The sequence below is a fragment of the Ipomoea triloba genome, chromosome 14, assembly GCF_003576645.1.
Source record: "Ipomoea triloba cultivar NCNSP0323 chromosome 14, ASM357664v1".
Classification (NCBI taxonomy): Eukaryota; Viridiplantae; Streptophyta; class Magnoliopsida; order Solanales; family Convolvulaceae; genus Ipomoea; species Ipomoea triloba.
In genome coordinates, this window is record NC_044929.1 from 702,748 (window position 1) to 718,104 (window position 15,357).

Here is a 15,357-nt window from a genome sequence, read left to right on the forward strand (position 1 = left end):
TTTTTTTTTTTTTTTTTTTTTTTTTTTGTAAATAAGAAGTTACAACTTCGATTTTCAATTCCAAATGTATTGAAAATAGTGATCACTTATATTTTGCTTTTCTATCTAAATTAGTATTGATCTAACAAAAAAAAAAAATTTGTGTGAAGATGTTCTTAAAAAAATGAGATAGTTAATCAATGTTTTCAAACAAAAAAAGAAAAAAGAAAAAAAATTAAAAGATATCAAAAGTCATATTATTGATTGACATATGGGATTGAACCAAATCAAGATCTTCTATTTAAGAAGTCGATCTGAAGATGCATCGTATTCGAGTAGATCAAAGATGATGCTCTTCAAGTTATTCAAGAAATTCATGTTCTTCGTTCGAATTCTAATGTATAGCTAACCAGATTGTCATGTATTAGCACGGGAAGCCGTTCTTATGTCTGATGGTTGTGAAGATGTAGTTCTTAAAAAACGTGAGATAGTTAATCAATAAAATTATATCAAAGTATAAAGGTAAAAATCATATCATTAAATCATATCAACCTTTCCGGTTGAACCAAATCAATATCTCTTCTATTTAATTGTCTACATACATGCATGTACCCCAAAAATTGTGTTTTTTCTTTAGGGATTATGATTGCGGAAGCAGAATTTCTTTGCGATGGTTGAAGACAAATTAAGACATGAGATTTAATTGTTAATTTGTGTAGCTCAATTGATAATCCAAATAGTGTCCTCCCAATCTTAGTTTTTGAAAATATAATAATAATAATAATAATAATAATAATAATAATTTATTCCCTAACCTTCTTATTCTTTTGAATTTCTTTCATTTTTTAATTTAATTTTAAATAAATTTCATATAAAAATTGACAAGAAAATACTAGACTTCAAATGGATGACTCATAATCAGTGTGCAAAAATCATGCCTAGGCATCAATTAATTGGCGCTAGACGCCGCCCGGCGAGCATAACGTATCACCATAATTAGTGGTTTAGGCAGCTGGTCGACTAGGACGCTTAGGCAATGACCACCTAGACCTTCTAGGCACCCTAGGCTGCCTAGTCGAGTAGTCGGCCGATTAGCTATTGTTCTTTTTTTTTAAAGGGTTATTTCACTCAAAACAACATCGTTTTCACCGAAATCACCCTAAATTGTTCAAACTCTAGATGTTTTTTAGGTTAATATTTAATATTTTAGTATTAACTATTAAAGTATTAAATAGTTTATAATTAGAGTTAATTATTATTTTGGTCCCTTAATTCTTTTCCAATTGTCAATGTAGTCTTTAGTTTTCAATTCCAACCAATTTAATTCTCGAATTGTTTAAATTTTGTCAATTAAACCCTTCTAGGGATCAAAATGATGATTTTTACATTTTTAAAATTTCATCAATTTGATCCCTAAAAGGGTTTAATTGACTGTTAGTACATAATTGAGGGACCAAAATGGTGATTTCCTCTTATAATTAGTAGTCTTAAAAAATTAAACAAATTTTTAAAAAATAAAAATAAAATAAAAAACTACACAGGCGCCTAGGGCTGGTTAATTGCCGCCTATAGGAAGAAAAGATTGCTATGCTCTTATAAGCATTTCAATTTTGTGAATTAAAAATAAATTAAAACGTTAAAAGCATAGGCATCTTAAAACTTGGTTCCAAACGACGACGCCGTTTAACTAGGTAATCAAGAAATTCCAAAAACGATAAACAAAACATTGCCCTTGCCCGGGATCGAACCCGCGTAATGCTAATATGTTCATCTTCTTGTATAAATAGTGTGGTATTGAACAAATGATCTACACACATGAATATACATATTATTCCTCGGAAATGCAATCTCCCTACTCTCTTCAACTTTTGTTCAACCTCTCCTAAAAACTCCCGTGTCCAAACCTTTGTTGTAGTTTGATGGTAACATTACAGTTTGAGTGTTTAACTATATTGTTGTAAGTCCATTTTATCTTCAGAAATCTACACTACAATGCTGTTAGTATCTTTGGAAAGTAACAAATAAAGTTTTAAGAATACTGTGAATGTCACACAATTTGAATTTTATTTTACCCAACCGTTGATTGTTTCACTTGTATTTTGTACAATTTTCCTACATTTAGTATTGCAACTTGACTACACACACACGCTCTTATAAGCATCTCAATTTTGTGCAACACCCTTAAAAAATTAAAATTAAAATAAAGAAAAACAATATTTTTGGCACCTAATTATTTTATTTTTATAAATTTGGTCTCTGTTAATTTATTTAAATAAATTTGGTCCCATAATTGTCCATTACGTTGCACTTTTAGTCCTAATGTTATATATTTATCAATCTTCGTTAGCAAACTCTTTCTATGAAGTTATTTTTGTCATTTAAAATCAGTATATATATGGTCAAGGTTTCGCTCTTTCTATGTGAATGCAATTTTTAACCTTGAATATTGATTCTAAATGATAAAATAACCACATGTGTTAATAAAATTTGACTATTATATATATAACACTAAAGATTAAAAGTGTAACATTATGAACAATTAAGTGATTAAATTTGTTTAAATCAATTAATATCATCAAATTTTTAAAAATAAAATAATTAAGGGCAAACAATGTTGATTGCCTTAAAAATAAATAAAAATGTTAAGGTCATGTGCATTTTGGAGCTTAAAACGAGGTAAGCATGAAATCCCAGTTTCCAGGAACAAACGACGTCGTATATAAATCCAAGATCCTAGAGCAAAACAACGCCGTTGCCGGGGATCGAACCCGGGTCACCCGCGTGACAGGCGGGAATACTCACCACTATACTACAACGACATGTTGTTTGAGTAGTTCACTTTTATGTACTAATAGTCTAATACAAATATTCCGAATTTTTTTTTAGATCAAAATATAACTAAATAAATTGTAAATTATATTTATCCCATTTTCAAAGCCACACAGAAGTATATACCCATATGGGTTTTGAATTAGTTTATATTGCTTTTTCTTAATAATATATAAAAACTTTTAGAATGTTTTATATATAAATGTATAATACTAATTATACTATGTCACACTTCCAGCTTAAAAAAAAAATTATTATTTATGTAAACAACTCATCTATTTCTTCAAAAAAATTTGATGCATCATTGATGTATAATTCCAACACAATGCACCACATTTTGCTACCTTAGTAATATATATAGCGGCTCGAGCTTAGGTGTTGTTGGATATATTTAATAAAAATATATCTACGTATTTAATTGAGAGGAAGAGAGAGAATTACTTAGGAATATTGATATTGAGAAGAGAGAGAGATAGAATTTTATTTCAATTTGCTTCTTTTTTTTGGGTGCGTAAGAAGGGCTAAACCCCGATGTAAGAAACTAATGAATCCTCCTGTTTACGACGTTCATGGCGTCTCTGGAAAGGATGTTAATGACCCCATCTAGCGGGCGATCTAGGATTAAGGTCCCCAACTAAGTCGTTTAACCCATGTTAGCTAGATAGTCGGCAAAGATCATAATTCAATCAGACATCACTCATCCATTACACCTTATTTTATGCTTCTACCCCACATCCCTTAATCACTCAACCAGTACATAATGCTATCCACTCAACCACTATATATTTTATCATATCATATATGTGCTGAACCCACTTAATTTTATTAGTGCATGTATCATTACCGAAAGCCAATTCAGTGCACCACTAATATAATTATTCATGCAAACTGAATGAATGCACCACAACGACTGCACGAATGCACTGCACCTACTCCAGCTTCGTCCAGGAATGCACCGCAATTACTTCCGGCTTCATCAAAGGTATCGGCCGGTGCACCCTCCTGGTATGCTTGAGAGTAGTTATGGTGGATTCCTTTAGTAATCCGTCGATTTGTATGAGAAGGTTGTTTCGTTGATTAGCTTATATATAACACTTATAATTAACGATTCATCAAACACATTTGTAAAATAGGAACACCTAAAGTTAATAGACTATAATGGCTTTGCATTGATCATAAAACGATTAAAAAAAGTGGAAATGTATTAGGAAAAGATGTTGAAGTTCATGCAAACATATTCATTTTGCTTTGAATTAACTAGTTTATATTGATTTTTATTAACTTTTAGAATGTTGTAGCAACATATGGTACTATGATGTACTCTCAGATAAATATTTGTATTTATGAAAATAACCTTTTCTTATTAATAATAATAATAATAATAATTTCTTATTACTATTATTAATGCAAAAAGCAAACAGTAGAAAAGGGTATCCAGGAATCCAGAGCAACACGACGCCGTTGCGAGGGACCCCAATTTCGCCGGAACAAAACGACGCCGTTGCCGGGGATCGAACCCGGGTCACCCGCGTGACAGGCGGGAATACTCACCACTATACTACAACGACCCAATGTCTTTGTTCTTAACATTTAATCAATTTATATATAAAGCATTTACAGATTAATTGTTTTCTTTTCGTTTTTATTTCTGTAAAATAATAACTAAATAATTTATGAGAATACGAGATTTTCATGATTCAAAGTTCAAACTGATCTTTTGTTTGGAGGATAAACCTGTTTAGGAATAGGAGTATTAGTTTAATCGAACTATTTAGTATTTAACTTTGAGTCAAACATTACTTTAGATTACTAATCACTATATAATTACATATTTATATATTTATATATCCTTAATATAAGCATTTGGAAACCGGAAATCCCAAAGAATGTTGAAAACAACATCGGCAATCGTGGTTCTCTTCTCCGGCGTCTTTCTCGTCGGTGTAGTCGCCGGACGGGGACCCCACGTCATCAATTTCCGATCGGAGAACCTTTTTCCCGAGTCCTTCGTGTGGGACCCAAGGTCGCAGCACTTTATCGTTGGCTCTCTACGGTATCCGAAGCTCGTCTCCGTCTCCGACGCCGGCGTATCCGAAACTCTAATCTCCGACGAATCTCTTCCGGCGAATTCGAAGATCTTGGGCGTCGCTCTCGACCGGAGCCACTACCGCGTCCTCGCCGTCGTCCACCGCCCGCCTTCCGCTTCCTCGCCGGAGCCCTACAACGCTCTCGCGGCCTACGATCTCATCTCTCTCCGGCGGATCTTCCTAACCCCTCTCCTCGACGACGAAGAAGATGATCAGAACCCTAACCCTATCCAATCAGTCGCAAACGACGTCGCAACGGATTTCTCTGGAAACGCTTACGTCACCAATTCGGGGAGAGATCTAATCTGGAAAGTCAATTTCGACGGCGAGGCCTCCGTGCTCTCCAAATCGAAGGCGTTCAAATCACATCCGGTGAACGGCGACCACAAATTTGGCCTAAACGGCGTCGTTTACAACTCCAAGGGCTATCTCCTCGCTGTCCAATCCAACACCGGTAAGCTCTTCAAAGTCGACGCCGAAAACGGCGGCGCGAGAACCGTTATCCTCAACAAGGACTTAACGGCGGTTGACGGGATCGCCGTTAGGGGAGACGGCGTCGTTGTGGCTGTTAGTCGCCGGAAGCTGTATTTCCTAAAAAGCCCCGACAGTTGGATGGAGGGAGCGGTGTTTGACGAAACTGCCCTCGAAGAAGACCGGTTCGCTTCCGCAGTGACGGTGGGGAATTTGGACAGGGTGTACGTGTTATATGGGCATATCCACGAGGGCAGTATGGTAAATGTGGACAGGGATGAGTTTGGAATAATGGAAATAGAGTCAGAAAATGAAAAGAAAGAAGATAATGTTTGGATCTTTGTTCTTATTGGTTTGGGTTTAGCTTATTTCATGTTTTGGAGATTCCAAATGCGCCATCTCGTGGATAGCATGAACAAGAAAAGACTTTAATTTTTTCTTTTTTGGATTTTGTAATATGTATTAGAAAAGGTTTTGATGTTTTTTTAACAAAAAATATTGTTTATGTTTTAGTATTTGATTGCTCTGTTGTTACTTTCACTAGTATCTCTAACCTATTAGATTTAAACTAGTTGATTGGGTTACTAAGTTTGACTAGTTAATAGCATTAATTAATTGAGTTAATAGATTTGACTAATTGATAGCATTAACTGATTGTAAAAAAGTATTTGGTAAATTAGTTTAGTTTATAGTCAACTTTTTTAATTTTAACATCTTAAAGCAATAAACTGATAGTCAGCCTTTTGAATTTTAACATCTTAGAGCAATAAACTGATAACCAGTTTGAATTTTAACATCTTAGAGCAGTTTGAATTTTAACATCTTAGAGCAATAAACTGATAACCAGTTTTTTGAAATTTTAGCGTTTTAGTAAGTGTACTGATGTTTATTGTCCAAGGAATAGGCATACAGGAAAGCAGCATTATTCACCTGCCCAGAACTCAAAGCCCCCTTTCCTTTTTCCCCCTTCTTCCTAACTCTCATCACTCCTACACAAATATATAAAAAAGAAAAAGTGGATAATGTATCATCAACCTTAAAGTCAGTAAAGATTCCTGGAAGATTATGTCATCCATGAATTACAATAATACATAATAAAGATGGCAAATATTAAAGCTTTTTCATGACAGAAAAAAACCGAGGAATGGCCATTCTCAGTTTTCGCCAACTGCTTCGGTCTCAGCTTTCACTTCACCTTTGGTTTTTGGATCCGATGGCTCGGCCTTGTTATCAACTGGCGGCTCTTCATCCCCTACGGTTTTTGGCTTTGGTAACTCGGGCTTGCTTTCGGTTTTTGGTTCATCGACTTCTGGTTTTGGCTTCGGTGTCCCTACCAAGTCCTTGAGCAGATCAAGAAACTGTGAGATTGGGTTCCCGGAACTAGCTACCTCGACGGCCTCAGCAGGCTTAGCCAAGGAAATGCCAAGCCCCGCGGCTGCTATGCCCATAACATCTCTTCTTGAAACAGCGGCCCGAGTTTCCTGTGCCTGCAGCCTCTCTTCCTTGCCTCTTTCCTAAACGCAAAAGAAAGACGATTAGACAAAGCTCAAAAGCAATTTACGCCAATTCTCAGGATTCTCTCGATTTCTTCAGAACAGAGGCAAACGTAGCGTAAATAGGTACTTTGTACACCATTCCCAATTACGTAAAGTATATGTGATATCCGGGATTTTGGAGTGTTAGAAGTTCTAACTTGGATGAATGATGAATCAACAACACTAAATTTCTATAGTTAAGTGTACTAAAACCATTAGTGCATTTGCCAAAGACCTTGTGGTCTACTGGCACCCAGTTTACACCCCCAAAGAAGGATTACATCGTTCACATTTTTGAACAACTGCAGCATTATTGTCAGCAAAAAAAGAAAGCTCATCTGCAATAGAAATGAAATTCAGTGATTCTCATTTGAAATGGCATCTTTTAAAAAGTATCCTTTTTAATGAAGGGTCTCTTCTAATTGATTTAGTTAATGATCGGTAGCATGGAAGGCCAGTAAAGCTTTAGTTGGTACTATGTAGTTTGCTTTGGATGGCGAGGACAACAACATCAATAAACGAGAGAATTAGAAAGGAGAGGGCCCAAGTGAACACTGATAACAAACGCAAAAGTGTGAGAAGTAAAAGATTGAATTTTTATGCTTGTTCCTAAATGAAAGATGTCTATAGGCAGTATGAAGCCTTTTCTTGACACTAATAACAAAGGCAAAATGCCTAAAATATGTCGCAACATTCCTGCAGAGCATACAAAATCTGCACCAGAATGGAGATAATTTGATGTCATGAATGCAAGGGGCGTTGGGCAGAGAATGAGCCGGTGATATGATAAGAAAGTGACAAGCTTTATCATGCTAAACTTCTTGACAGTTGACACTGATAATAAAGGTAAAGTGCCTAAAATAGGTCACAATATTCCTGCAGACCATACAAAATCTAGAATGGAGCTAATTAGATGTCATGAATGGGAGGGGCATTGGGCAGAGAATGAGCCAGGGATAAGATAAGAAAGTGCCAAGCTTTCTCATGCTAAATTTCTTGACACTGACAATAAAGGTAAAATGCCTAAAATAGTTCCCAAACTTCCTAAAGAGCATAAAGAATCTGCACTAGAATGGAGCTTCTTCTTTTTTTTTTTGGTGACCAGGGAGACCACAGCTACTACTCGAGGATGTGTACGGGATAAACCCCATCTTTTGACCCTAGTCGACAAAGAACCACAAGGAAGTAAACCATTGCCAATAGCTAACCAGCTCAAACCAAGAAGGCCTATAGGCTCCTCCCATTCGGATTCAATTCAAACTTATAACCTTCTGGTTACTAAGTGTGGTTACTAAGTCAACAGTCTAACCAACGTTGCTGGGTTGCCCCAAATTGGAGCTAATTTGATGTCATGAATGGAGTTAATCTGTATAAATAATCAGCCAATCCAAATGTTAGGTGCTACTACTTTCCAGCTTGAAACCCTTTGTGCAAATTGCAGGCCTAACTAAGCATATATACCACACATTGGGGACCAATAAAATTACAAATGGCTACAAAACTTCACCCCCAACAACAACAATTACACCATCAACACTAAAATCCAAGAATAGGGTTCCAATAAAAGACAACATTAGACTAAAATGTGACCCTTCTTCCTACACAAACCTACAAGATTGTCAGCACTAACAAAAGGGAAATTTCCAGATCAAGAAAAATAAGCAAGCAAATCTAAAAAATGAAAAACAGAAAAGCACATAAAACTAAAGATTCATGGATAAAATTCAAACCTGGAGAGCAAGTGAAGTAGAAATCTTGGGATTGACCCTCAGCATTGTAGCCGGCGGCGCATTTACACGGGAACCGTGTGGTGCGGAGCTGGAAGGAAGAGAACCCACGACGGGTTTGAGAGTAGAGAGCATCATTGATCGGCGGTGGCGACGGGAGGGGAGTTCTACGGCGAGATCAGCTGCTCCGATCTTATACTCCGACTGAAGTTTGACTAAGGTAGCAAAGCTGGTCGGGTAGGTGGAAAAATTAATGGCAGCTTAAAGTGTATCAGTGTGTGGCATATTTAAAACACATGCTTCACGTTACTCCAAAATTGTAGTAGATTGAATAAAATATGCTAAGTTTGAGCTATTTGTATAGGCTAAGTTTAACTTTCAAATTGATTTGGTTTAAGTCGATTAGAAAATAGACAATCTACCTTGATTTATTTCAGTGTGATTCTTTTTTAATTGGCTTATTAACTTTCTTGGCTTGAGCTAATCACTTTTAATATTTGATTAATAATTTACTTATTATTTTGTTCCTTAAAGTCTTCTAATCAACTAAACTCAATTCAAAATGTCAAAATTAAATACTTTCATAAGCAGTAGTGTTGTAGAAGGGGCTAGGCGCTTGATGAGCGTCCGATTAGAAGGACAATTGGACATTTGGAATTGTCACTTGGAGTCTATAAACACTACCAACATTAGCAACATATGTAATATTAGCCAAGCACCTTATAGTCTCCATCTCATTGAAGGAAGGTCACTGGATCAAGCTTCAATGGTTGGGTATTGACTCTTTGGCGTCTCTTTACCTAGGTCCTACCAAGGTGCAGAAGTAGAGCTATGGAGACTATAGATGACAAGCTGCGAAAGTAGCGATGACGAGCTCTATTATTGGCTACTACGAATTTGTTTCTCTACGAAAGCTCTAAACAATGTTCGAACTTTGAAGTTTATTTACACTTTTTGCTACCAGTGAATCTAGCAATTAAACAGATGGTTTCAGTGTTACGACATTTATGGGCTGAGGGACTAAGGCTCGATTGTGCAAGTTCGGGTTCGCTTCATTTCCTTGATGCTTGTTGCTACTCTCGAACTTAGGGTTTGTTAATTTAGCTTGTTTTGCTCAAAACTAAGTTGTTTTGAGCTAAACAAACCATTTAAATAAATAAATAAACCTCAAAATCCCTTGAACTAAACAAAACATATGATATTGCAATATTTAAATTTTCTTTGAGTTATATAATACAACATGAATCAAATGTCCGCTAAGAAGAGCATATCATTTTAATTGGAGACGGTTTGACATTCAAGAAAATTTTTCTAACAATTAAAAAAAAAGTTATTTTTATGTTTGGTGATAGGGAATATATCCCGGGTATACGGCCCTATGAGTACTATACGTATGGCGGGCGTATTGTACTATAAAGGGGACTTGAGTCCTTATTGTGAGAGACTTTTGGGAGCATTTCCTTCCTCTCCCTCTAGAAACAGCTTAGAAACCAAAGCTCTCTCCACTCTCTAAATTATTATTCATATTAAGCAATAAAAGAGGTGATTTGGGAGCTAATTGATGGATCCTTTCTCCATTGTTCATACTATTTCCCTACGCATTATGTACATGGATTTAATCCATATCATTTGGTGTGTGCTGCTCCGACTTGAAAAATTTTGGGACGACTAGAAATCTAATAGGTGAAAGTCATCACAACCTATAAGTAGCCGAATTCTTTTTATGGGTGGATGAAAATGTTTAAAGTTTATCCAATTATATTTGTGCCATTTATTGCACTTTGTTGTTTGTATATGAAATCTATAGTCAAATATGACCCGAAAGTCGTATATATAATTATGAAATCTATAGTCAAATATGACCCGAAAGTCGTATATATAATTAATAAAAGACAATTGAAACACACTCAAAATTATTGGACGAGTGAGTAGAGTATGAATTTTATATTTTTATGGTTCCTTTTAATTGAGTGGACTACACATAGTTTTACTAGTGTGAGTTATCTTTCTGTTAGTGATTCAGTAGGCAATATTTGGTAAAAGAGTCTCAAGTTCGAACCTCAACAGCAGTAGCGTAGATTTATGCACATCACTGTAATTTACACTCTTTCAAATACTCTACTAACCCCTCTTTCTTATATAATTTGTGAACTATTATACCCAATCTCCACCTAAAAGATAACTAAATCGAAAATTTAGCAGAAGAAAATAATAGGAATTCTTATTTCAAAAAAAAAAAAATAATAGGAATTCTTTCTGCGCAAAACAAAGAGGAAACTAGGAAAAGCAGAGGCCACTAGGGAAGGGTTTATTGCTTTTTGTTGTGTGTACTGAATTGAAGATAGAGATTGAGTTGCAGACATCAGAATCTCGATGTCCAGAGCCATTTCTTTCCGTCCATTTTTGCACCATCCTCATCCCATCAATGCTCCCAGGTTGGCTATCTTTCTTTTTTTCCTTTTTTTGCTTTTCAAATTTTCTCTCTTTAGTTCGTAATTCGCAATCAGGGAAGTTTAAAGATTCAATTTTTTTGGTGAAAAAAAAAATGCCTGCAGATTGCTTGTGAAAATGTCAGCAGTTAGCACGATCAGCAATCTGGGAAAAGCTGTTGAGTCTCTGGCAGTGAAGCCGCCTGCTCACCCGACTTATGATTTGAAGGGTGTTATTCATCTTGCGCTTTCTGAAGATGCTGGGGATAGAGGTATCTAACACCCCCCCCCCCTCTGTAATCATCAAGAGAGAAAATCCCCAAATTTTTTGATCATTTGTGGGTGTTTCTTTGTTCAACTTTGTTTTCCTCTATGTTACTCATATGAGGCTTAATTATCATGTTTTTGAGAAATGGGAATAGGGAACTCTTGATGTTAATTTAATTGCAACTTATAGACACTGGTGGAATGCTCAGATTATGTGGTTCAGGTAGTGTTAGTTGATACCAAAATAAAATTATAAATTTGTGAAGAACTAAAAAGTTTGAATATGACCAATTTGTTGCTTCAATCTTTTTGTAAAAAGATGCAGACTATGACCAATTCGGTCTCTTTAGTCTTTACGTGATTGTAAATGTGTATTAAGATGCAACTATAATGATGAAATGCAGGAGATGTGACTTGCAAGGCAACTATTCCAGTTGATATGGAGGTGGAAGCTCATTTTCTAGCAAAGGAGGATGGGATCATAGCCGGGATTGCACTTGCGGAAATGATATTCGATGAAGTTGATCCTACATTGGAGGTATTATACATTACGGTCTTAAGGTTTAGAGTACATTATATTCGGGAAGGAGAAGAGGTGGAGATATTGTTTCTAAGAGTTCGTTTCAACATTAGGTGGAGTGGTCTAGAAAGGACGGTGATAAAGTTCACAAAGGCCTGCAATTTGGCAAAGTACACGGTAAACTAAAATGTTGAAAAACAATTTGATTTGATTCAAAACTCTGATCATATTCGGCGTTTGATTCCCCTCAAACATATGCAGGAAACGCTCACAGTATTATCGTTGCTGAAAGGGTTGTGCTTAATTTTATGCAGAGAATGAGCGGAATTGCTACACTGACTAAGGTGTGTTTAAGTTAATGTAAGTCACTGTTCATTGATTTGAGAATGAATTAATATCACTTAACGAGAGTTAACATTTTCTCATAATTATACCACTTAACAATTAAACTCTATAGACTATAGTTTCCCTTGACTTTCCAGTACTCTTAGCATCTAAAATTTTCCATTATTACGCTGCATTTTCATTCCTATTTTAGATTTTGAGTGTATGTCCAATAAAACTAACGAAAATTATGCAATTGCATTACGTATTTGTCATATTATAATAATAACTATATAAAGTTCAATATAACTACGCTGAATATGGAGTCTGGTTTGATCTTATTATGAGGTAGGAGAGATTTAGTTATTTATATTCGTTGTAGGCGATGGCAGATGCTGCTAATCCGGCATATATCTTGGAGACGAGAAAAACTGCTCCCGGCTTGCGTTTAGTCGATAAGTGGGCGGTAGAGATCTCTTCTTTCACCTTTACTCTGTGTTTGTCTATTGTTGCTTTCGTGAATTGAATTTTGGTTGATTTCTACCTGGCTTTCGTGATAGGTATTAATCGGTGGTGGCCGAAACCACAGAATGGGTTTATTTGATATGGTGATGATAAAAGACAATCACATCTCAACAGCGGGAGGTGTCAGTGAAGCTTTAAAATCTGTCGACCAGTATCTTGAGCAAAATAGCCTTCAAATGGGGGTTGAGGTACCCTTTTTTTTCCGGCTTCTTGATGTATGTTTGAGAACGAAGAAATTTTTATTGTTCCTTTAGCTTCTACGTGACTTGATTTGTTCTTCCATTAACCACAACAGTAAATCTGGACATAAATTTTTATGATTTGTTTTCTTTTTACAGATTGAAACCCGGACACTTGAGGAAGTGCACGAGGTGTTACAATTTGCGTCTAAAACAAAGACTTCATTGACTAGAATAATGCTGGACAATATGATCGTTCCACTGCCTAATGGGGATATTGATGTGTCCATGCTCAAGGAAGCTGTAGATTTGATCGGTGGGAGATTCGAGACCGAGGTATCTCCTGCTTCAATATAAAATTTTTAATTGCATACCTCCATTTTTCTAACCAAACATATATAGAGTTGACGTCTCTGACAAAAAGATGCATTTATCAGTAGTAATATTTTTGAGCTCAAATGCATCAATTTTTTGCCCACAAAGGCGAAATTCCCTCGCCCCCAGGCCCCCCAGGGCCCCCACACCTCAGTCTGACAGGATAGTGGGGGAGTAAATCACGGTGACTCAGCGACTCTTTAGGTGGGAGGACCAACCTGATGTCCACCACATTGGATGTAACTCCCCCACACTATGGTTGTCAGGGCTCGATCCTCGTCCTTGCCCACAATCTACCACCTAGGAACCAACTAAGTTGCCCGTGCTGGCTCAAATGCATCAATTTTTTCAATACCCTAACCCTATCCACTGTTACCTAGTCTTTCTAGGGCATTCATTTTAGATTAGTGCAACTTCAAATGGTGTTCTTTTGCATTCTCATTCCTGCTATGCTGGCAGGCTTCTGGAAATGTTACCCTTGAGACAGTGCACAAGATTGGGCAAACCGGGGTGACCTACATATCCAGGTAAGAATATCCGTTTTAAATGACTGCCCAGTACATTTAGAATCCATAAAAGCGTAAAATAAACATTAGCGGTTTACATTTATTTACTCAACAAATTTTATAGACAAAAAAGCTAGGACCTTTTTCTTTCATCTCACTTCTTGCCTCTTCTATTGAGTTAAAAGATATAATTGGCAGAAAAAAGCCTAAACCTTTGTGTTTCTTGACAATTATACCCAATTATGCGGATCAATTATATTAAAACCTTTATAATTCTTGTTTAAAACGACACTTTGAATCAGTGTCTATTAAGTATGTTCCTCGATCAGTGAACAAGCCTGCTCATGCTTTGGCTAGAGCAGCAAGTTCTCATTCTGGTCATGTTAGTTGGTTTTCTTCCATTCCCGATTGTATTGAACATTTAATTATTTGAGTTAATCGATATTTTCCTTTCAAAAACCTTTATAGTTTTACAATTTAATCACAAACATTTGTATTCTGTTAGTTCTGCTCTATTGAGTTTATTAGTTCTGCTCTAACATGATAATTGTTAAACATTTGCAGCGGTGCACTCACGCATTCTGTGAAAGCACTCGACATTTCCCTGAAGATCGATACAGAGCTCGCCCTCGAAGTTGGAAGGCGCACAAAGCGAGCATGACCGCACTCCTCGTTTTCAACGAACCGATGCTATATTCCTTTGTAATAAGTTGATAGTCACAAGAATGGAATACAAATAAGAATTGGTCATATGAGCCTGCAAAGCAAATTCCTTGATAATGTGCAAATTGGCACAAAACCATGACTTGTTTAAGAGTTACACAACTGTAGTGGCAATTCTTCTTTTAAAAGTATGAAATGAATGAAATCTGCAGAATTTTACATTGCCAAAACCTTTGCCTCTTCATTTCTTTAAGCAAAATTCTCTAATGGGGTCAAGGAGACAGGATTAAGAGTATAAACGAGTCAAGCCGAGCTCGAGTTCGGCAATTTTCGAGTCGATTGTTTGAGCTCGAGCTAGATCTTGAGCTTGAGCTTAAGTTCAAACTTGAATTCGAGCTCGAGTTCATGCTCGAACTCGAGTTCGATTTTGAGTTTGAATTTAACATGTTTGATTTTAAATTCACGTTTCAATTAAAAATAAACTATAATATATATATATATATATATATATCGCTCGCGAGCGGCTCGATGAGTCATGAGCCTAAGACATTAAAGCTCGAGCTTGGCTCGATTATTAACGAGCCGCTCGAGCTTGACTCAAACTCGAATTTGACCGAGCTCGAGCCGATCTTTGACCGAGCCGCTCGGCTCATTTACACCCCTAGACAGGATTAGTTTAAAAGTTTGTAACACATACATGTTTAGCCTAAAAATGAAGTCAGCTTAACATTATATTTCATTTCATCTGTTGGTAATACTCCCTCTGTCCCATTTTATTTGTCCTACTTACTATTCATTGGTCAAACCATTTTTTTTGTTTGTTTATTTTCTTTAGTATTCTTTACTTATTTTTGAATTTGATTTGTTGTGTTTAATATTACTTTAAGTGAAGTTTCTAAATATATAATTTTTGTATACTAATACTAAACTTAATATTATGA

General features: G+C 36.1%; 3 protein-coding genes and 2 non-coding genes across 6 annotated transcripts; 2 read left to right on the forward strand and 3 right to left on the reverse strand.

Moving 5' to 3' along the window:
- Nucleotides 1-2,726: 2,726 nt before the first annotated feature.
- TRNAD-GUC lies at nucleotides 2,727-2,798 on the reverse strand. Its single transcript has one exon. It is a non-coding gene; the product is annotated as a tRNA-Asp (tRNA).
- Nucleotides 2,799-4,304: 1,506 nt separating this feature from the next.
- On the reverse strand, nucleotides 4,305-4,376 carry TRNAD-GUC. Its single transcript has one exon. It is a non-coding gene; the product is annotated as a tRNA-Asp (tRNA).
- Nucleotides 4,377-4,663: 287 nt separating this feature from the next.
- On the forward strand, nucleotides 4,664-5,906 carry LOC116003768. The gene has a single exon (XM_031243693.1). The coding sequence runs from the start codon at nucleotides 4,695-4,697 to the stop codon at nucleotides 5,796-5,798; it is 1,104 nt and encodes a 367-aa protein (XP_031099553.1). The 5' UTR covers nucleotides 4,664-4,694; the 3' UTR covers nucleotides 5,799-5,906.
- Nucleotides 5,907-6,297: 391 nt separating this feature from the next.
- Nucleotides 6,298-8,923, reverse strand: LOC116004240. The gene is made up of 2 exons (XM_031244204.1): nucleotides 8,632-8,923; nucleotides 6,298-6,880 (listed from the first exon to the last, which is right to left on the reverse strand). The coding sequence occupies exons 1-2, from the start codon at nucleotides 8,764-8,766 to the stop codon at nucleotides 6,521-6,523; spliced, it is 495 nt and encodes a 164-aa protein (XP_031100064.1). The 5' UTR covers nucleotides 8,767-8,923; the 3' UTR covers nucleotides 6,298-6,520.
- Nucleotides 8,924-10,874: 1,951 nt separating this feature from the next.
- Nucleotides 10,875-14,646, forward strand: LOC116003667 (nicotinate-nucleotide pyrophosphorylase [carboxylating], chloroplastic). 2 transcript variants are annotated; one of them, XM_031243569.1, is made up of 10 exons: nucleotides 10,875-11,063; nucleotides 11,184-11,329; nucleotides 11,729-11,862; nucleotides 11,958-12,021; nucleotides 12,106-12,188; nucleotides 12,551-12,634; nucleotides 12,729-12,908; nucleotides 13,032-13,208; nucleotides 13,707-13,774; nucleotides 14,318-14,646. In XM_031243569.1, exons 1-10 carry the CDS (start codon nucleotides 11,002-11,004, stop codon nucleotides 14,412-14,414), a joined length of 1,095 nt encoding a protein of 364 aa, XP_031099429.1. In that variant the 5' UTR covers nucleotides 10,875-11,001; the 3' UTR covers nucleotides 14,415-14,646. The 2 variants fall into 2 exon arrangements, with proteins under 2 accessions (XP_031099429.1, XP_031099430.1); XM_031243570.1 differs by having other exon boundaries at nucleotides 10,878-11,063; nucleotides 12,729-12,881.
- The last annotated feature ends 711 nt before the right edge of the window (nucleotides 14,647-15,357 follow it).